At 45.5% G+C, this 22598-nt stretch overlaps 1 protein-coding gene across 19 annotated transcripts in view; it reads right to left on the reverse strand.

Annotated features, from left to right (window-relative positions):
- Nucleotides 1-22598, reverse strand: part of LPP (LIM domain containing preferred translocation partner in lipoma) — a 321563-nt gene that overhangs the window by 158210 nt on the left and 140755 nt on the right. For all 19 annotated transcript variants that reach the window (XM_031603428.2, XM_090147412.1, XM_031603427.2 and 16 more), the window contains one exon: nt 6549-6671. In XM_031603428.2, coding sequence (XP_031459288.2) covers nt 6549-6671 — 123 coding nt within the window. The remainder of the gene's footprint in view (nt 1-6548; nt 6672-22598) is intronic.

Genomic DNA, 22598 nt, shown 5'->3' on the forward strand with positions numbered 1-22598 from the left:
CAAAAACTGAGGATGGGGAAATGATGACAGGCTTCCTGAGCTGACAGTGCACTGCAGCCTGGTCCCATTGTGGGGAAAAAGACAGAAAACAGAATCTAACAATAGGTAGAAGGCCTTGAACGGCTTTAGAAAGTAAGAGCCCAACTCTCACCCACTCACACACAGCAAAACAATCATGAATGCAGAAGGAAAAAAAGACCAAATTATGAGGTACTATTTGCTTTTTTATCACTGTTCCCAAAGTAAATGTTTGCCTTTATCCACACACAAATTTGAGATGCCTGCACAGATTTTAAAGTTCAATATATCCAATACCAGTCATCAGCTAAGGCTGGAGCCAAGCACGTAGGCAGAAAACCCAAATGGATACAAAAAAAAAAAAAATGGAAAGGGGAAAGGGAAAAGAAAGATTTTTGTGAACTTGGTTATGCACTAGAAAAAAAGGAAAGCAGGCATAGTTGTGTTTTATTTTCACTGATGATAGTGCTACAGAAAGAAATAATACCCTGCGAAGGTCACTCTTATCCCGTTCATCTGTGACAAGCTGATAATCTGGGATCTCAGAAAATTTTCTTTAAAAGTCTTCCCGGATATGCTCTTAGCAGAAGGATTATGGTCTAATACGTACCAGCAGATGCAACCGATTCCAGCATCTGCTAATCAGAGCAGCATCAGCCCGCTGCACGCGCCGGCTGAGCCCTGGAGCACAGGAAGGGTCCCCTCCTTGTGCCCATAGCCAAACCCAGCGTGCTGACATCATCTGCTGGCTGTTCCTCTCTGCTCACATGCATGTGGACCAACGTTCGTGCCTTGTATGCGCTCCTCTGACAGACGTGTCCTGCCAGCAGCAGAGCTCCTGGAAAGCTGTCACCTTGGGGCCGTCGCAGCCAATGCTGCTGCTCTGCCCTTGGGAATGGGGGCTGCAGGAAGAAGGAGGTTTCCTGAATGTGGAGGCTTTCCTTCTTGACTGCTGGTAGAACCCATGGAGCTGGCTCCAGACGGGATGCTTCCTTTCCTGCTTCTGTAGTCTGCATGGATTTTACGCACGGTACAAAGTCACCAGTGAGAGCACTCAGTTTCAGCCCACATAACACTGAAAAGGTCTTGGCAACTTTCTGAGTACCTGAAACAGCCAAATCCCACCAAGCCCCATAACTCAGGAACCGCCAACTCTTTCTGTCACCCAAATGCTACAGGAGGAGACAATTAACTCAGAACCTGCCAAATTAATCTCCATCTGTTTGAACCCCTACATTTTCTTTCTTAAAAGAAAGAAAATCATAGAACCATTTGTGTTGGAAGGGACCCTTAAAGGCCATCTGGCCCAACTCCCTGAACTGAACAGGGACACCCACAGCTCCATCAGGTGCTCAGAGCCCCGTCCAGCCTGACCTTGGGTGTCTGCAAGAATGGGGCATCACCACCTCTCTGGGCAACCTGTGCCAGTGCCTCACCACCCTCACGTAGAAAACATCTTCCTTATGTCCCATCTAAATCTTCTCTTTTAATTAGAAACCACTTCCTCTTGTCCTATCAAATTGTCCCCAACATCCAAAATAGTAGTAAACATTGTATGGACCATGCCTGCAAAATCCTTTTGGTGTGTAACAAACCAGGCTCTCTCAGTTAACAGAACAAGGAAATCAGACTCTGAGCTTGGACTCGTGAATTTGAACGGGCTGTTTTGAAGAGAGCCGTTGCATTCTGTCTTTTGCAGAGCCATATGCCAATCCCGCAGCCCACACCAAGAGAAACCATAGGGCTTTCTCCCTCTGATGCTGAGGAATGCTCTGCTCCATGCTGCCTGGGAAGCTTCAGTCATGGCTGGAGATTCAGCTCCACACAAACAAAAATAAAAACCCCAAACCTTTAGCTGTGCATTCCTGGACCAGATAAAAATGAGGCATTAAGGATGCACATGAAAGAGTGCTCCTTAGGAGTGTTCAGTGCACAGCATTTTGCTTCGTTTTGTGGTTTCCAATCCTCTTCCATCACTCTGCAGAAAATAAGCCCATTGCCTTTTCACTGTTTTTGCAGTCCCCAACCGGTTGTCGAAAGGAGTGATGGAATAACATCCAACGCTGTCAAACACTTAAATCCCTTTCAAACTCCAGTCATTAGATGACATTATTTCCCAGTATGTTTGGAACTTAATGAAAATGTATCACTGATTTTTAATTTAATTTTATTTACTTTTTTATTGTTCTGCAGCTCACACTGAGAATGAGTTTCTTTTCTGTCAAACTATTGCTTGCCTAGGCAGGCAGTGTGGGATAGTGAATCTAGTCTGGGGGGCAATGTTAGAGGCAGGGGTACAGGCACAAACCCTCAGACACTTCACCTAACTCTGCCATCATTTCCCCCATCTGTTAGGTGAGAAAAATATTTTATTTCTCTTCTTTATTATTTGTCCAAGAACATCACCTAAAGGACTTCAACCCAGACCAAGGTTTCATTTCGCTAGATGCAATACACGGGGGCAGGAGGCAAATCACATGCAAGTAGTTGCCAAGCTATGCAGACTGAGGAGGTTTTGAGAGGAAGCAAAGCAGAAATGCTCCATCCATGGTCATTTTGCACAGTGGTGATAGGTGGGAATGAAACGCATCTCCTGAGTCCTTCTGGATGCAGCTGCCTCTGAGAGCTGCACACACGTAGATTTGATTTTGATCATCAAAGCAATTCTTTTCTCTAGTTGAATACTCTGTAAATTCTGGTGACCTGCTATTTGCTTTTTTAAAAAACAGGCTCATTACGGTTGGACCAGGTACATCTTATTGCCCGGCACACCTCTCACAAAGTCCTATTTTGCCAAGCAATCTGCAGGAAATTCAGGATAAAAACCAAGAGTTTCTGAAGGTAGGTGTCTGATTCCAAACAAAGCAATCAGCATTCAATACATAATTCACAGCAGGGACAAAAAATCCTGAGCTTTCATATGCTGCTATTTCCAGTATTTCATTTTCACAGCCTCTGCTGGAAGCTTTCTCTCCAGAGTCACAAAGTTTTCTTGTTTAAAAAAAAAAAAAAATGCAAACATTTATTTTATGGGCTGAAATTTGGCAGTTTTTTTTCTTTTTGCTTAAGGCCTTGCTGCACTCATCTCCCAAGCTAGAGTTTAAACAGAACAGTTTAAAAACATCCCTCTAAGTTGGGGAAAATACCTTTTAACAGAGAAGTTGGATGACCACAGCATCTACACAGCAGCCAGGCTGGGGTTCACCGGTTTAGGAACAGCCCCTACTCCCTTCCATGGAACTTATGCTCCTCCATGCCTTCACTACACAACCTCCTTTTACTGTTACAAGTTGTAGTGGGTTCTCTGCCTCTAAACTTTCCAATGGGTTACTGCAATTTAAAGGTGTGATATGTAAACAGAAAATACATCACAGCCACACAAGAGGATCTCTGTACTTTATACATCACGCTAACAGTTCTGAATTTTACCGAACAGGAGGAAAATATTAATTAGATTTTGTCATAATGCAACTGCAGTTCTACCTACGTACGGCTGATTCAGCCCCCTCCAATTTAACCACAACACCAGGAGACTGGTGATGAGCACACAGCCACCTCCCAAGCTCAGGTGTTATTTGGTCCTTTCTAAAAATGAGTTCCAGCTGGACTTATGAAACATGGTGCCTCCCAACAGCTCCCATGACAGAAAGCATCCCCAGGCACTGCTGTGCTGCAGCCAAAGATAACAACTCAGCGTTACAATTTTCTGCTGTTTTTTTGATATGTGTAATTTGGAAAGAAAAAAAAAAAAAACAACCAAACAACACAAGAGCATTTTAATCAATTTTGGCTGCTCCAGCGACTCAGCCAGAGAAACTCTCAGTGATGGGCTCAGCCTGGGGCAATGTCTTTGAGCCACGTCTGGGGTTGGCCCCTACAGTCTGAAAAGTAATTTGGACTTTCCAAACCTATGAGGAGGATACGAATCCCTCTGCTCCAGGGGCACCTCCCATTGCACCGTGTCTCACTGCAATCTGGAACACGTACTGAGGATCAGAAGAGCTTCTCTCTTTGAATTTATGCCAATGAAGGCAGGCAGTGTTGGGCAAGCCACTCAGATCCTGCTATCACTCTCACTCCAGAACGAGAGGACAATTTTATAGTTTAGTTTATGTTGCTTCAAAACTATTTCGAAGATCAAAGAAGAAGAAAAAAAGAAACCTAACAATAAAATTCCTCTTGTTCCATAAGGAGGAGCATCCCCAAGGGCAAGGTATACCTATAAAATTGTTATAATGCTTTAACTGCATAAGCACAACTAGAAACATCTCCGAAACAAGTTGTGACTCTTATCTTCCTCTATGCAGTCATTATCCTGATAAATTTGGGAAGGTCATTTGAGGTGTAATCCAATAAATGCGCTGATGTTCTGAGTAAGTACCTCACAATTTGCAGCCTAATCTATTATCCCACTGTAAGACCATCAAATGACTCACCAGTTTTAATACTTAGTACAGATCAAACAAAGAAAAATATCAAAGCTTTACCTTCTAATTCCACCCTTCAAGGACTCGTCTGAGTACTTTTTAATTACAGTAAATGACACATTCAACTCGGGCATTTTCTATTTGTAGCAGCCATAGTTGGGAGTTGCTGTAACTGTACTTTCCATGGGACGTTGCCACATTAACCAATAAATGCCAGAGAGTCTCATAAGCCAAACACATTGGTTGGCATTTTGGATGGACAGCACCATCCTGCCGTTCCTGGGTGGAGGACAGATTTCCAGATCCTCAACCAGAACCTCAAGCAAAAAAGCCACAGGAACAAACATGTGCAACTGGCAGCACGTGTTGGCGTGCCTGGAAAGTCAGATCCAGTCCCAAAGTTGGGCTGTGCCTTCTGAGGTGCAGTAACTCTAATTATGCTGCAGAACGTTGCGTTTGAACTCTGTGAATTTTTTTAATAGGATGGGTACAAAATAAAAGCGGGGAAACAATCTGTTCACACAATGCCAGATCCCAAAGAAAAGAGTATCAGGAAGCAGTCAGCAGTACTGGCAGATCACAAAACTGCAGACGCTCAGAGAATTGGTTACACGAGCTGCTGTCTCTACTAAGGCACTGTGGCTGACTGCGGGCATTGCCAAGGAAAATGGGTGAGTGCCAATCTCTTCCAGTTAACTCTCTCACAGGGTTTTGATGCTGTAAAGTATTTCCCAATACCAGTGTGCATTTGTATCCGCCTGGTCCATACAAACAAAATGAGTGCAGATTATTCGACACATTGTGCCCGAGCACAATCACTGTTAAGATTTGTCTCACTCACTGCAACAACAAAAAAAACACTGGGAAGAGGACCAAGTGGTATCTGGGTTGTGCTGTTGCTCTCTTTGACTGACTGACCCAAATCAGACTGTTTATACCCATATATCTGTTAGCTTATGCAGCAATCGTGTAGATGCAGCTGGAATGAAGGAAGAGTTTATTGGGCAGTCCCTGCAGAAGGCTGCAACAAGAGCCCCTGCCTGCAGACACCTGGGATGGGCTTGTGCCAACCTTATTCAACACCGCTTTTGCTAAGTTCACTTATTTAAACATGACCTTAAACCTAAATGAACTCTGGTCACTGTTTTAGTTCTGTTCAAAAGTATCATTTCTGCATTACTCAAAACAAATGCAACAGTGAAAAGAATCATAAGAGCCACAAAGTGAAGGGATGGCCTGTATGGATAGTGGGTAGGTACTGCGTCAATTGACTCTTTCTTTGAACAGAATCAAAGGGTTTTAGTCAGAGCTGACACCAGTAAGGCACACACAGCTGCACAGATGCCTACAGACACACGTACATATAAGAAATGAGACAAGTTATGGGAACAGGACACGAAAGAGCTGCACAGATGGGCATAAACATGTCTGAGATGATTATCAAGATCACATGCACTGCTCTTCTTTAAGTGCCACCGGGGTTTCACCACTTTCTCTGATAAAGACACATCTTACCAGAACATAAGTAATTCCACAGAGGTGCTACCTATATTAGTGGCAAAAATTAGGCGACTCCTGCAGTCCTCATGTAGGCACAGTGGATTAAATGGGAATAGCAACCCACTTCACTGGGCTACAGCCACCCTGAGCTGTGTCACTGCCACTGATCACACCACAAAAACAAACCAACTTGAGATGCGGGTACCTGGATCGTTCTGACAGTGTACCAGATAAAAGTTAACAGAATGGGGAAAGAAATGTGTAAAAGTATTTGTGAACTGGGCAGATTTTAATTCATAAGCTATTGTTGACAGAAAGTTGGGGCAAAGGAAATGTCTTTTTCTTTGTAAACTTTTTGCTAACGATCTCCAAGGCCAGTGTAACAATTGGGATCAGAGGCCCCTTGCTAGGAGGTACTGCAGCTTCTGAGCTGGTGCCCCTTCAGAGCGGCTGCACCCTCCTTCCCATTGACAGCCACATCTGGATGCTATCAGGACACGCTGGCATGCCTGCTCGCACCAAATACCAGGTGGTTTGCAAACTGACTCCAGCAGTTGGTTCTGGCCACTTTCCCACTCTGGGCTTAAGCAACATGCCACCAACCTGTTGGATCCGCGGTTTGTAGGGAGAGCTGCTCTCCAGATCGGCCAGGATGCTGGTCAGGGAGTCGATCTCTGCATCCAGGCTGGAGCGCCTCTCCTCAAGTGTCTTGCCACCGGGATTCACCTTGAAGAAGAAAGAAGAAGCATTCCAGTTACTCAGACCATGTCCCAGGACATGGTTTCTTAGTGTCCTCAAAGGGAGCTGCCACCATGCCCCAGCAATAACTCTCAGGTTGCAGGGATTCAACAAACATATTGAAATGCTACAGCTTTCTCCCAGAATCAGGGATGAGCAGATCACCTCATCACCTCACAAAGATTTAGGCTGCTTTGAGGCTTTTCTTCATGCATTTCCCACAATGGTCCCATTGTGCTGCCATGGAGGGTTATGCAACATGGTAAGCAGTGCATTGCCGAGGTGAGCACAAAGGCAGTGGAGGTGCAAGCTGAAACCAGCACCCGGCCACCTGCACACCTATTGTTATTTTGAATCAGTCCATGCTAGCTGTACCTGTCTGATTCAACACTTCTTTGCAATTTCCATCACTCCCTTGAGGAGTGAAAAAGTTCAATTTATTTCTAGCAAACTCAAAGTGAAGGGCATGATTTGAACCAAGGAGTCACAAAGCAATACAATGAAGGTCTTTGGGAGAAGGGTTATTATTCAGGGAAGTCCATGACCAGAGCAGACACCAACCCATATCCAGGACGCTTCTCAATCGAGTTCACCTTGTTTTCTCTCTGCATTTAAATTGGCCTCTCCCCATTTGCATCAGTGTGGTCAGTACATTCCCATGAATGGGAAGAGACGTGAATTTTCACCACCATCACCCACTTCTGGAAGCAAAGAACAAAAGGCTCATGGCTCAGTGACACAGGAGATAAAGTAGTCCCCATGGACCATAGCAATATTCAAGGAAGCCAGCAAAGGATCCCCATCAAGTGTGATGCCAGGAGTTTACCCACCTAGCTACACTCAGGGCAGGCACAGAAGCAGAAGTTCTTGAGTCAAGTGAAATAATACACATTTAAAGTCTTCTCTGAACCTGAGTCATAGTCAATATTTGTCTTCTGTCCTTTCCCATCTGTGAACTCCGCAGGCAGAGGCTCTCCATGTACATGCAGCTACAGAGCTCAATGCAGCTTAACTATTACCATAATAAAAATACAAAAGAATTATATAACATCTCACCTAATTTCAGCTGTAAAGCCGGTACAGACCATACCAACACTTCCCCACAGACAATGTAGCTCTGTTTGCCTTCATTCTCACCGAGTTACTTCAATTTTCCAAGCCAAAAATTTTCCTTTCCCTTTGGCTCACTGTCTGCTCCAGATAGGTTTTATTCGAGTTTCATTTTAGGAGCACTAGATCATTACCTGTTTTACAGAACTCTCATCAATCCGACACGTAAGCAGCAACCTGGTCAGAGAGACAGCCTATGCAAAGCAGGGAGGCTCTGAGCTGCCAAGCTTATACGTGCTAAGGCATTCATTAGTTCCTAATGATTATTAAATCTTATTGGATTACAATAAATTTGGCTTGACTGACATGAAAATGAAATCTCCAATGCGCTTTATGCAAGAACACATAATTTAAAAGGCTCAAAGTCAGGTTAGAAACTACTTACAAACTCAATTTTTCTTACTTCTTTTTATTATGGAACCAATCAAAGTTTTTCCATCCAAACTATTGTTCAAAAAATAATTACTTTAGGCAGGAATTGTCCCAGATTATTACTCAAGGCTAACTGTAGGTATCTGCGTTTTTAAACCTGAAACAGTCTAATTTCCTTTCCATTACTAGCACACTTCATGGCTCTGGCTTGGTTTTCCTCCATCCTCCAATTGCTGGCCTACAATAACTGCAGGGCAGCCACAGGCTTCCTAGACCCAAAACACGAGATTGCTCCGCTCCAGAGAATTTTTAAGCCAAAAGCCAGTCTGGAAGGAGGGAGAGATGAGAAGGGCACCCAGCATCTGCAGAGATAAATCATGGAGCAAGTCAATGGCAGAACCAGGAGTACAAGTGGGGCCCAGGAAGGGGCTGCTTGGTGCCTGGCTGTGGGACAGCGCTGACCCTGGAGAGGAGAGATGGCAGCAGATTAGAAGATCAGCAGATTTTATTTCTGCTTCTCAGCATTTCTGTGCCATATGATTCCCAGGTTCTCATCCCCCAGAACGATTATGCAATAACTGACGAGCAAAGACCGCAGCGCAAGTTGTGAGGTTGTAAAAGTTAAATGTCCTTAGGAAACCTAGAAAAATAAAATGATAATAATAAAAAAAAAAACCACGAACATGGAAATATCTCCACTGATTTGGGGCTCTGCAAAAGATTTATTTATTCAATTAAAATATAATAAATATAGATGAAGAGCTCAATTCTCCACATGCTGAAGCAGAATGCAGTACAACAGTGCCAACGAATAATGCTGCTGATGCGTGTGAGGGCTGATGGGGATGGGACTGGACCTCGAGTACCTCTGTGAAACAGCAGTGCTCGCACAGACAGGCTTCTCCTTCTTCCCCATCCCCCATCTCCACAAATCTTGCATTTTTCTCCCCACCACCCTCCAACTTCCACCAAGGGATTTACTGCACGTGGGAACAGGAGGAGAATTTGCAACAGCAAAACTTTAGTAAGAGAGGGTTAACTTATTTCTGTTCTCATGCTCTTTGTCATGACGTCGCTATAAAAGTTTTATGATATTGCTCTGGAACAGATCCCCAGCGCCAGGTCCCACGGCGCAACAGGTCGGCGCAGACAGGGCTCAGCTCCGAGGAACTGCGCCGGCTGAGCGAACGACTTCGCAAATCCGAACGCTTGGAACCAGAAAGAACCGCTCCTGCTATTTCTGTCGGATTTACTGCATCGCTGCAGTCACTTGTGCACGCTCCCTTTCAGCCAGCAGTATATGGAAAAACGGCTTTAAAAAGGGAAAAGGATGCTATCTTTGGCCAGGCCAACGTGAGTTCGACAGAAAGCAAACATAAACCAACCCAATCCAACAAATTACTCACGCCAGAGTCTATCCACTCACGTGCATTTCTGCAGCGCCTACACTCCCACCCCCTGGCTCAGTCCCTGCTGCGAGGCAGAAGAGAGAAAAACAGCACTGCCTGCCTTGTTGGCCGCCCCTGAACTCCCGGTGTGCGGCTCCAAGCAGCTGTGAGGGTAATCCACTCCTGCGCCCTGTCAACCCACACCGTTCCAATGAAAACTGGCTTTCATTTCCCTAATCCTACCGCCCAGCACCAGGCAGTGCCACAGGTCCCCTCGCCTCCCCAAGGGAAGCTCTGTGCAGAGCACTCAGTGCAGAGGGCACGCAGGGCCTTGAAGTTGAGCTCACTGTGCTAAAAAAGGCCATAGGACAACTTGTCGATATGAAAAACACAATGATTTCCCCTGGGGCACCTTTTCCTACAACCTAAATCACCTGCTCTTATTACAGTTTGCAAGTTACAGAAGGGATGCAAGGACATTGCTGTTTGTCCACGTCAGCTCCTCGCAATAGGGATATGTAGAAGAATCTGGCTCCCAGATGTCCCTCCAAGCTCCTGCCCCTAATTCCAGTCCTTATCCAGATCTAACCGCTCTGTTGTGCTCTGTTTCCCTGTTTCTCCTCACCGTGTTTGCTGCCATGCAGTGCTGCAGCGTGGGACAGTCGTTATCTCTGTGGCAAGAGATGTGTGTGGTTTAGGGTTAGGTCAGGGTTAGGGCACCAGGGCTCACTACAGTGCTGTTTTCTACCATTGAAATCCACCTCCCTCCCACCCACTGGTTCGGCTCAAGGCTTGTCCAAAGCAGGCTGAGTTAAGCCCATTTCATTGGTGTTGGAGAATGCAATCTGCCCTTGCTGGGAAGTGAGATGCCCTACAGGTATAGATGTACGTTTGGGTGATGCGATGGAGCCAAACTGTCTGAGAGACACCGTGGAATCTGGCACTGGCAAAACTTTACTCCGCTTTCCCCTCTTTCCACCCCTGCAGCTGTCTGCCACACTCTGCGGGCTGTGGGAATCGTCGCTGAAGAAAGAGAAAAGGAAAGGGCTCTCTATGCAAGGAGCCAGCAGCTCTCCTGGCCTCAGACAGTGGGCTTAGACAGAGCTGCAGAAAGGGAAAGGAGGATGGGACTCCTATTTTCTATTTTAGCCGAGGGCAAGTGAGAGAAAGGAGAGGAAAGATGTTTGGTTTCGATGGCAAACTATACCTACAGGAAGAGGCTGTGAGAAATTTTAACCAGGAAGAAGAAAAGTGATTCAGTCTTGACACACTTCAGACTGCTATTTGTGTGTTGTTTTCTTTTACCTTCTCTTTGCACTTTCTCCAACAATACCACTGCCAGAGGCAAGATCCTCTTCCAACATATGCCCTTGCTTCCCCATCCCTTTCACCACACACTTTCCCAGCCTTCCTTCCAAGGTCACAGCAGCCATGGAAGGCACAAAAAACCACTGCAGTGGCAAAAAGATGCATCCTCAAGAGTATCCATCATGAAAATGAGGCACCCAGACCACGAGCTGCTGTGTCTATTCTCTCCTCAGCCTAAAGACAAATGCAAACATTTTGTTTCAAATTCCCTGATGTAAATGAAAGCAGTTGGAAGAGGCTGCCCTACCAAGCACGCACATGGTGACAAGAGCTGACTCCAGCATTCCGGGCCAGGAGGGTCTAAGATGTTTGACTGATAAAAAATCACTGTTTCAGGCACCAAGGAGGGGCTGGGAAAGTAGTCGTGCCCTTTAAAAACAGACAGATTGAGTCTTTTGAAACAAATCCGAAATGATGGAAGATTTCAGCAGATGTGACCGCAGTGATTTCACCAGACGTGATTGTATCAAGGATCTAATAGAAAAGAACTTCCCTGCTGTTCCATCAGGCTGAAGCCAGGCCTGAAATATCCTTTTTAGTCTTTTGATGACATCAAGAATAAAAGCCAAAGGGAAGTTGGGTTTTGATTTATTTTTTTTCCCTGCTCTTTCTTTTTTAAGGCATGGAGTGGTTTTACCTGATTTGTGTTTCTGGATGCTAGCCGCACCAAAGGAAAACACTTCAAAAGTTTGAAGTGGGCTGTTCAAAGGCATCGCTCGGTGTCTCTCTGACACGAATGTCATTTAACCAAGCAACGTTCCTACAGTTCTGGCCACTTTTGAAGATTTGCCTATAAATTGAGCTGCCTGCAATGGGGCTTAAGTGAGGGGGTGTGGGAGCCACGCACTGTGCAGCAGGAGCCCACCTTGCTGCTCCAGCAGAGTTCAGCCAATGTGCAAAATGCTTCCCATCATTTGCTCCTGGAGGTGTTCAAGAAAAGGGCAGATGTGGCACTAAGAGATATGGTTAGAGAGCATGGTGGGGATGGGTTGATGGTTGGACTAGATCATCTTAGCCACCTTTTCCAACCTTAATGATTCTATGACTCTTATCACCAGTAAACAGCTGTGGGTACCATCAGGATTAATTGATTTGTCTCTAAAGCAACAAGGTGTTGCAAAGAACAGCAAGGCTTCCAGCTGGGGTAAATGAACAAGGAGAGAGGTTATTTGCTAGCACACCCAGGAAACATCTTGAGAAATCTTCAAAACCAATTTATAACCTCAGTGTTGCATAGGAGGCTTACAAGAAGGATAAATAATGATGAAAAAAAAAAAAAGAGAGAGAAAGAAGAAAGCAAGAAGCGAGAAGGTATCAGTTTCAAAACAACACAAATTAGGTGTTTCATCACAGAATGTGGTGCTGAGCTGTGGAGCTACTTCTGCTGCATGACACTGTGGTTGCTGTGTGTTTACAATGGTTTCAAAGGCAGCTGGAGAAACGTGGAAGAAAACTATGAAGATGCTTCAAAGATGAATAAATAAATAAATGATACTCTGTGCTCCTCCTTTTACATCTTTGTCTGGCCTATTGACACTCGCTGATCTGATTTGGCTCTGCACATTTACACCTCCAGTAATCCTCCACCGTGCTTCATGTATGCCAGCTGTCATCCTGCAGTCACTCCTTCTGCTGGGGGGTACATGTCAGTCTCTGCAGATTATCAACTGATCATTGCCTTAGTGCAGGGCTTGGACCAACACCTGGAAACCCACATCTTCCCTCCTGGGAGCTGAGATGACAGAAAATGCAGTCAGTTGCACTCAGCCTCCTGGGACCCAGATAAGAAGGAGAGCAAAGACTTCATTCCCCTTATGAATCTGTATTGCAACGATGTTTTATATTTCCCTAGAGTAGTCTGATAGGCACTGCTCACATATCAGAGGAAACGTCCCTGTCCTGAGGAGCTCGTTGTCAGCTGGATCCCAGGGCAACCAGGTAGAGGGGCTGCAGAGCACCTGGCAGGGTGAGGAACTTAAACCAGCTCCTTCTGGCCACCGGATGAACACTAATCCACTGGGCCAAAGCAGCTCCTTAATGCCTATTTCATTCTCTACATTTACTGTTCCAGCCCTGACAAAACAAGCCAGAAGATGGCAAATCACCACCCAAATCTCCATCTGCAATTTCACTGCAGGATCACCCTGACTACATCACATCCAAATGCCAGATCCAGTTACCACCATGGGCATTCAAACCTGCAAAAGGCCCTTTTGGGCTTTCAACCTCTGGCTTTTACTCATGGAAGAAAGTCCTGGACTTTTCAACATAGGCTAAATGTGGCTTTCAAGACAGCGGCGCTAGTGAAAAAACAGCAAAACAGCACATGTTCTTTTCTCAACAGGAGGATCTTCACACGGCCAGCTAGAACACAAGCAAGAGGCACAGGAAAGCAACAGGATGGGTTGATAAAGTAGTGTGAGGATGGATGGAGAGGAGTAGTTCCACCATCTAACATCTGCCAACAGCAGAGCCAACAGCCCCCATAGTTTACTTAACATGTCTGATCAAAAGTCTTGAGAGGCTTGTCTGTGCTAAGTGCTACCAGATGCTAAATCAGCAGCAAGATGAGAAGTGTATTAATAAACTAAGGAGGCACATAAAGTTATTTGAAAGCTGAATGAGGAAGATGGGGAGAGAAGGGGGAGAATAAAACCAGTTTATTTTTCCATTAAGGCAATTTAATATTCTCGGAGTGGAGTTACAATCACTCGTCCTTGGGAATTAAATTGAATTAGTGAAACTCTCTTGTTCGTCTGCAGAATATACGATATAATGTGGAATATATCAACTTTTTCTTTATGCCTTCTGCAGGACAGCACTACATCTCTGCTCGTAGGGCAAGAAGAGTTGGCCATGAAATCCTTTTGACTCAGCATGACTTTCAGTGATTGTAACCAACTTTACAGCAGTAGGGAACATATACTTTTCCCTTTAACTAATACAATTACATTAGGACTCATTATTGATAATTATGGTGACTTAAAAGTTTCCCATTTCTTTGCCCACTCTCCCGCCAACTTAAAATCTGCTCCAATATCATCACGAATTAATGTCTAATTAGCCATCAAGCAGAGCTGATGTTCCCCGCAGAGTATCACTGCTTCCAGAAAAACTGAGAGCAGAGGAGATATTGGATATTTCACCATCTGCCTGCAATGGGAACCATAACCAATTACCCAATACAAAGTTTGATCGATTACAGAAATAGCTCATTAAGTGTCTGCTGCAGTAAAGGAAGGCCTTTCCATTCACTCCTCCTCCATGGAAGTTACATTCATGAAAGCTCCAATGGCAATGGCCACGAGTAGAGAATCCCTTTACCTCCACATCCTGGCCAAGCTATAATCTTCCTCTTTCCTTTTCTGGCATAAAAGAAGGGAGAAGAGGAGGATGCCTCCAAGTGCACAGGACGTGTCTGACAAGCCATGAATTACGCACGCCTACACGCACACATCTGGTGTCCAAGGCACTGCCAGAGGAAGCCCAGCAGCCGCGAGAGGAGGTGAGGATGCTCTCTTGCCATGTTCCCCTGGAGCAGAGCAGTTTTTACACTCCATTTTGTTTCCTTTTCATGAATATTGTACCAGCCCCTTAGCTCTTCTCCAAAACTTTTAAGTGAACTGCATTGTCAAATAAGAACGGGTTGAAGACAGCGAGAGGCAAGAAAAGGGACACATATTTTTGACAAGATTTATCTTGGATGCTTTTCCACTAAAGGCTATCCGAATGGAAGCCACATGTGGAAGATCCACCTCCATGAGTCAGTTTTACAAGTCCCATGGCTGAAATAATGTGCCCAGAGATGTGCCAGGGAGCTTACCCTCCAAAGGGAGTTGCACCCAGTAGGGAGAAATGCCCGGCTCCAGCTCCATCCTTCCCGGTGCTGTGCACTATTGCAGCAAGAGACGTGCAGAGTTGACGACCGGCGATTTCTCTTCTTTCAACACTTTTGTTGAGTCTGACACTGAAATATTGTGTCCAGGTTGGGAGGAAGTGTTTTAAAAACTCGAGAGACTCCCCAGAAAAGCAGAAACAGCTGACAATGAGACACATACAGAGCTCGCTTGGTTTCACTTATAAAGGAGACTGAGCAGCTCAACAGCTTTACCTAGACAGCTTCCCAGAACGAAAATGTCACATACTGCAGGACTGTCCAACCCAGCAAAATAGGAGAACATGCCACAACCAGCAAGCTGAAGCCAGACAGATTCTCTTTACAAATAACAGAAATATTCACTTCTGTCTAATAGCACAAGTAATTAAACTGATAGGACAAGGGGAAGTGGTTTCAAACTAAAAGAGGGGAGATTTAGATTGGAGATAAGAAGTTTTTTACAATAAAGGTGATGAGGCACTGTCACAGGTTGCCCAGAGAGGTGGTGGTGCCCCATCCCTGGAGACACCCAAGGTCAGGGTGGATGGGGCTCTGAGCACCTGATGGAGCTGTAGGTGTCCCTGTAGGGAGTTGGGCCAGATGGCCTTTAAAGCTCTCTTCCAACTCAAATAATTCTATGATGATTCTAAATACTAGAACCAACTTTTAAGATTTCTCCCTCTCCTGATGTTGGTGGGTGCCTTTGGTCTCTTTGAATGATGGGGTGAAGCAGCTTATGGCCCTGCCTGGCCCCAGATGTGTGGAGATGAAAGCAAAGGCACCACGGAGTTCCCAAATGTCTGCTGAAATCACTTTGTGTTTGTACCACTTTAACTGGAAATTAAATTTACATGAACAAACTCTATCCCACACAAATCTGTATATTGTGACAGTTAAATGAAGAGCTTTTAAAAAGGGACACGTCTCAGGCAATTTTAATCAAAAAAGATAGGTTTTGTTAAAGCTACCAATTTCAGAAAATTAAGGTTGACTAAAACTGTTTTTAAAAACTCCTTTTGGAATTTAATCACATGTTGGAAACCCATATGCAGCTGCTAGTGTCACCTGCAAGAAGACTGTATAAAACATAAGCTTATGCTTAATTTTACACATGTGCCGAAGTTCTATCAACTTTAATGAAGTTTAAGCACACAGTCAAGCTTCTCTGAATTTGAGAATGCATTCCTGAATACAGGCTGTGAAGCTATAAGGAATCACTGCTAAAAATAAAATAAAATAAAATTGGCCACTTAGTTTTCTCGGTCTGAATAAGCTCCAAGCACAGAAGTTAAAGATATAACATATTTTGGAATTTGTTTGCTTGTTTTACTCTAACAGGAAGGGGTACACGCCAAAAAGTTTGCAAGGATTTGAGAATCTCCCATAGAGCCTGGCAAGGTGTCAGGAAAATGAATGTACAAAACTACATGAGAGTGGATGGCTCAGGTTTGGCTTTCTGAGAACAGAGTCAAGTTAAAAATCTACTATGTGTCCAAGCTGAGAAGAGGAAAGCCTGGACTCAGCCTTGATACATGCATTTTGGGCAGCCTCAGATAAGCATGAAAACCGCAGGTGAAGAAACAGTATCTGAGTGACACAAAATCTGCACAATCAAATCTGCACTGCCCTGAGACCACCATGAAACCTGGCAAGGAGAATTCCCAGCATGCAGATCCTTCCCAGTGAGCTCTGAGGTTTGTCTCAATATTGCCCATACGCAGATAAATGACTGAAAGTTGTTGGTTGACATTAAGAACTCATGCCTGAAAGCAGCTGTCAGAAATTGTGATGTCCCCAGTACACATTAGGGCATAGGACAATATCTTTTTTGCTTGGTCTAGTAGTTGGCAACCCTGCCCACAGCAAGGGGGTTGGAACTAGATGATCTCTGAGGTCCCTTCCAATGCAAGCCATTCTATGATTCTGTGAACTCTACTGCTCCTTGGAGCAAATACAGCCACAGAAGCCAAACGGGATTTGTTTCAGTGCAGAAAGCATATTCTGAGCCTAAATTTCCATAGGAGCCTCAGCACGTACCGAATGCTGCCTCAGGTGGGCAGCCATGCCATCAGCCCTGGGAAGTGCTGACACCAAACATCTGCACGGCCCTCAGCAGTGACATCTGCGGAGAAAACACTGAGGGGTTCTGCAGGGCTGAACGGGGTGAATTTGCAGAGCCAGGTGTGGGGAGAGCAGGTCAGGAATAAGCAGAGTATCAGAGCTGAGGATGAAGGCCAGACCTGGGATGTGACGAGACAGGAGGCTGTTTCCATGGCAAAACAGAGATGTGGAAACAACGAGATAGAGAGGGACGGAGCTGTGTGTTGGCACTACTGAACAGGAGATGCTTGTGCAGTACCTCTGACAGAACTGTCGCTGGCTGGCTTGAGCAATGCTCGGACCTGCTACAGCTTTCCCAAACATTCCTATTTTACTTCTCACACAACTGAAAACAAAGCCCTAAAAACATTATGTGATGTTTTCCAGATGCTTTTTCTTACCTGTGTTTTGCCCATTAAAGCTAATCAACATCCTGCATTTTCATCAGCTAATCAGAACGGAAAATTACAACTATGGGGAATGGTCCTGCAAAGGTGGAATGTAATAGCAACAAACATTCAAAGCCATGCCTGCCTTTCTGTCCTGGAACAAATTCCTTCAGCTCTGGCTGCAAAAACACTTTCTGCTATTATTTCTACCACCTCTCCACTTGCTCAGGCACTGTGCTGCACACTGCTTGCAGAGACAACCCTTTCTGACACCAAAACCACCTGTCATGGCAGGAAAAGCTTTGGCGTTTTTAAGTGATAGAAAGGAAAAAGTACAGACAAGAACCTGCATTTGAGCCTCTTCCATTCCTGGAGGTTTGATACACTCACACCTTCCCCATACCCACAATGCTTAACGACAGGCAGAGATCTAAAACTGGGTGAAGTTGGTGTTATTCTTTAAATTATCCAGGGCTGCAAAACCAAATTTAGACAGACAATGAGTACATTTCTTTTCAGCTTGGCTGACAAAAGCTTACTTCATTGCCACACAGTACTGTAGTACTTGAGGCATCAAAATCAAGGTGGGAATCTGACTTCTGCCTGCTGTGTCACATCCCAGCCTACCACTACATCCATATTCCATGGAAAGGCTTCGTCTTCTCAAACCACATCTTCCAGCCCCAGCCAGCTTCACAGAAAAAGCAAAATAATTTGTCTCTGCTGCAGTTTTTAGAATTCCTTTTGCTACTGACAGTTTGTTTGTCTTAGTCTCACCACTGCATCACAGTTCCCTAATGCAACACAGCCTACCAGGATTTGACACAAGAGCAAGCGATCCTACAAAAGATCCTTCCTAGGACCTCTAATCCAACAGAAGATTTGAATAGAACTCAGAAATGAGAAGAATGTAAAAGTCTTCAATACTGATCATGTTGGCTCTCGCTCTACTCTCTCTTAGCTCATTTGCTATGATGGGAGAATTCCCACTTCTTCATTACCTGTTTTCCATCTGTTTAAATAATTCTACCTTGGATGCAGTGACGGTTTTGCTCCCTATTGTTTGTTGCAGACTGAGAGGACAAAATTACTGCTTTGTTCTGCATGCTCTCCATGCTTCCCACTGTACTCACCCCTTTCAAGCCTCTGCTGCCCATGAGAGGATGACCCAGCTCACAGATTAACCTCTGTGCAACAACTCTGTGATTCCATGATCTCTGAACCCCACAATCAGCAATCCTTCCGACCTGTTTCCTATTACAACCTTTTAGATGGGCCTGTGCCCTTATTTACATGTGCTCTGTATTAGCTGCTGCTTTCTTCTGCTCCCACACCTCATCACCCACCGTATGGCACATGACCAAAAGCCACTTCTGTTCCTTCTCTGAAAGCATCTCGCAGCTCCAGCACAGCCCCTCTTCCGAGTGTGCAGCAGCACGGGTCCTGGCACACCCAGCCCACTGCTACTACATGAAACAATACCAGAACAAATACATTAAATAACGCAGTAATAACCATGATGAAAATAATGAGCCCGGTTAACTGTTTGGATCCTTGCTTCCTCTGTAGTCCTTGCTGAGAGTTTTAGTTATTAAAGGCTGTTTTGCACCGTAACATTGCCAAGATATTAATAGCCAGGCAGAAAGATGAATGGCAGGCTTACACTGCACAATTAAAACTTTTCCAGTTTACCCTTTCTGTAAAATTTGTGGTTTATAATAACCATCTTTCCCTATTCTGAAGAGAGTATGGATTGGAAAGTTACATAGATGGGAACAGAGGTTCATTACAGATTTAAAATAGAATGTGGTTTGGCATTGTAAAACAAACATGCGTATAAGATGGGCCGCATCAAGAGGAGACTGAAAGACATGCTCAGTGTTCCTCTGCGCTTGTGATCCTGCATTTACCGGTCACGCTACCCACAGACAGGGATAAAAAAGCAGCGGGGATAAAATGTGCGTGCTTGTTCCCCTATAACATGTCAGCCTGCTCTACATCCCTGCTCATTCCGCATTTCTGATACTTACTGTGTGTCTATATATGCACGTATATGAGATACCCAGATATTCATCAACATACACAGACTCTGTATTGCTGATTTTCTTAGCTTCGTGCCCAGAGAGCCCTATAAGTGAACAAACACACAACAGCCTGCAGGGAGCCGGTGAGCACTCAGCCATGCAGGGAATACACATGTGATTTGCTTGAGCCCAGCTCAGAACACAGCCCATTGCTGTGCCTCAAACACACGAGGACGGCAGGAGGAGGGAGACAGATCAAAAGCATTCTTGAAAAGCCAAGGTTTGAATAAGAGGGCTAACATCACCAGGTAATTTATTTATACTGTTGGACACGGCTTCAATTTAGATAAAAGGCAGTTGCTTATCACATGGATTTTAATAAATCTGTTTAGGAGCCACAGAAACCTGCAGACATGGGCTCTGCAACTGAAAGCTGTGCACACAGAGTGAGGCTCCATCTGCAGAGGCTCCAAGAGCGCCCGCTCCTTGCAGGAGCACAACGGCTGTCAGCAGCACGGATGCTCGTTGCTAGCGAGCACCTAAGCCCAGGCCCATAAACCTGATGATTAACAAAATCTAGCACTAGAGGGAGGCTGAACACACTTTCTGCTCTCTTTGGTCTTTTTGGCTTCTCCATGCATTCAAAGGAAGGCGATTTCAAGTGAGCCCTGCTGCAGGCAGAGCCCAGCAGAGCAGAAGATGGGAGATCCCAAGCAGCACCCCACGCTCTTCCCTTCCCCAGTGCCTTCTCAAAATAGATGCTCCAAACTGAAAACACCAAAACGTTTTCCTGGAAAAGGCAGCAGCAGCACTTGCTCAGGGAGGCAGGCAACAGTTGCTCAGGACACAGGATCAAGGCACTATTTTCAGCCCATGCTGGTCAGCCTGGTGACCCAGGCACATCACTTTCCCTGCTTCAGCTTCCTTATCAGGCACAGACCAGTGTTTCTTTTGTGAAGGGCTTTGTGGTCCATCAATAAAACACATGCTGATAACGGCCAGGGGCTGTCGGGGGAGATGCAATCTCTGAGCTGAGCACAATCCCTACTTGGGTTTCAGCTAAGGTCCCAGATGACTGTCAGATCTGTGCTGCAGACACAGCACCTGGGGGTAATTAGCTGCAAAAGCTGTGGCTGCTCCAGGAGTGGGACCTGAGAGTGAGGACAGCCAGGGGGGTTCCACTAGGGGCTCACAGAGAGCTGCAACCCCCACTGCTGGGCTCAGCCTGAGGTCTTCAGGGGAAGGCAGGGTAGGGACCAGCTGTTCACATCACCCCAGTGCAGGTCCCATCCCAAAGAGCCGCTGCTTTTAGCAAGGATCCCACTGTGAGCAGAGCTGGGTGCTTGTGCGAGCTGCTCAAGTTTGTGCTTTCCCCATCCTGCTCAGAGTGCCTTTTTGGAGAGCAGAAGGCAAAACGAAGAAAGAAATCTCCCTGCCTCCCACATCTATCTATTTCCCTTTGACAAACAGTGATTTCATTTTTCTTCCCATCCAGATTTTTTTTTTTTTTCTTTTAAACTGAGCACAAGCCAACGTGGCAAAAGCCTCTCTGCTATGTCCTTATTTGTCAAACACACCATCGCCGCGCCCTCGGAACAAGCCCCTGCCATCACCACTGCCTTTGGCCGAAGGGGAACTTCCCAACACAGCTGACCCCAGCTACAGCATGCTGCTTTTTAAACTAAACTTTTTTTTTTTTCTTTTTTTTTTTTTTTTCCCTGAAGCATTACAGTTAATAGGAAAAGAGTTGAAATTTCCTTCCCCTTTTCTCCCCGACCCTGCTGCCAGTCGGAACGTGATGTATCTGGATGAACAAACAGAAATTACAGGAAAAGGCCAGATCTATTGCAAAAGTACGCTGTGGCTCAGACCTCAGTGCAGGCACCTAGAGGGAAAGTCAGATACTAAAGTACCTTTTTGGATCCAATCCTAAGCAGCCAGCTCTGCCGTCCAAACACAGATCCAGAGATAAACAGCCCTACGAAAACTGGGCATTATTATTTTAACTGCTGCTCCACAAGCTACAACTTAAACTGCAATAATCTGTGCAGCTTTCAGCTGTCAGACAGCAGTGCATGAAATGATAATAAACTGACCATATATCTGCTGCTGCCCTCAACACATAGTGTAAAAACTTTTACCTGGAGCCACAGTGCACATTTTTCATCTACTCTCATTGGAATGAAACCTTCTGTCATCCAGAGGATGTCCTGTTGTAGGAAGGCTGATATGTTTCCAGCTCTGCAGCAGGTTTGGAAGAGCCATGGGGGCAAACTCCTCAGACCTGCTCCGAGCCATTGGATCAGAGGCTCTGGTACATGCATTCAACAGAGAGAAAACTGAGGCCCAGAGATGATGGGATTTGATGGCAGAGAGTAGAACTAGCTTCAGTTTGTTGGAGCCCAGTCCAGCTGCCTTTGTGCTGAGCTATCCTGAGGGAGCATCTGAAGGCTGGAAGCCCAACAGGCATGGCACCATTCACCCTGCCACATCAGCTGGGCAACTTCTGCAGGCATGTTCAGTCCTCACAGGCATCAGACATTTCTCTCTGTTTCCACAGGTTGGATATTAGGAGGACATTTCTTCTCAGAAAGAGTGGTGATGCACTGGCACAGGCTGCCCAGGAAGGTGGGGGAGTCACTGTCCCTGGAGGTGTTAAAAAACCGTGGAGATGTGGCACTGAGGGATGAGGTCAGTGGGCATGGTGGGGATGGGTTGGATTTGGTCATCTTAGAGGTTTTTTCCAACCATAATGATTCTGTGCTTCTATTATTTTCCATTTTCCTCCCCGACTCCCCAGCATCCCTTCTTGCATTTGGCTGCTCCCACAAGATAAGGATCTGACCCTGATTTGCACTGACTTATGCTCCCAATCTCTTTCACTGAGGATTGAAAGAAAAGGAAAAGGAAAAAGAAGATGAGTGAGCACAGATGAAGGATGAGGCTCTGTGTTAGCTGTGCAGAGTACACCGGGAAGAGGTGGCATGCGGGGATGCACCTCCAGGCCCTGCTTCCCCCTGACCAGGCCATCCTGCACAAGAATCCAGCTCTAACCAAATGCCTGCCAAATCCAATGCTGCTAACACTGCTCCAGCTCCGGCTTCCCAAAGTCAGAGAGAAAGGGTGTGACAAATAGCAATTACATGAGCTCAGCAGGCAGAGCCAGCCCAGCTGCTGGTTCTACCAACATGCCAGTTCCAATGAGAGCCCTGTGCAGCTCAGGCACATCTTCGGCCCGATGAATGAGGCACAAGGATCAGAAGACATGTGCCTCACTTGAACATGAC

The sequence above is a fragment of the Phasianus colchicus genome, chromosome 10, assembly GCF_987193195.1.
Source record: "Phasianus colchicus chromosome 10, bPhaCol1.hap1.1, whole genome shotgun sequence".
Taxonomy (NCBI): domain Eukaryota; kingdom Metazoa; phylum Chordata; class Aves; order Galliformes; family Phasianidae; genus Phasianus; species Phasianus colchicus.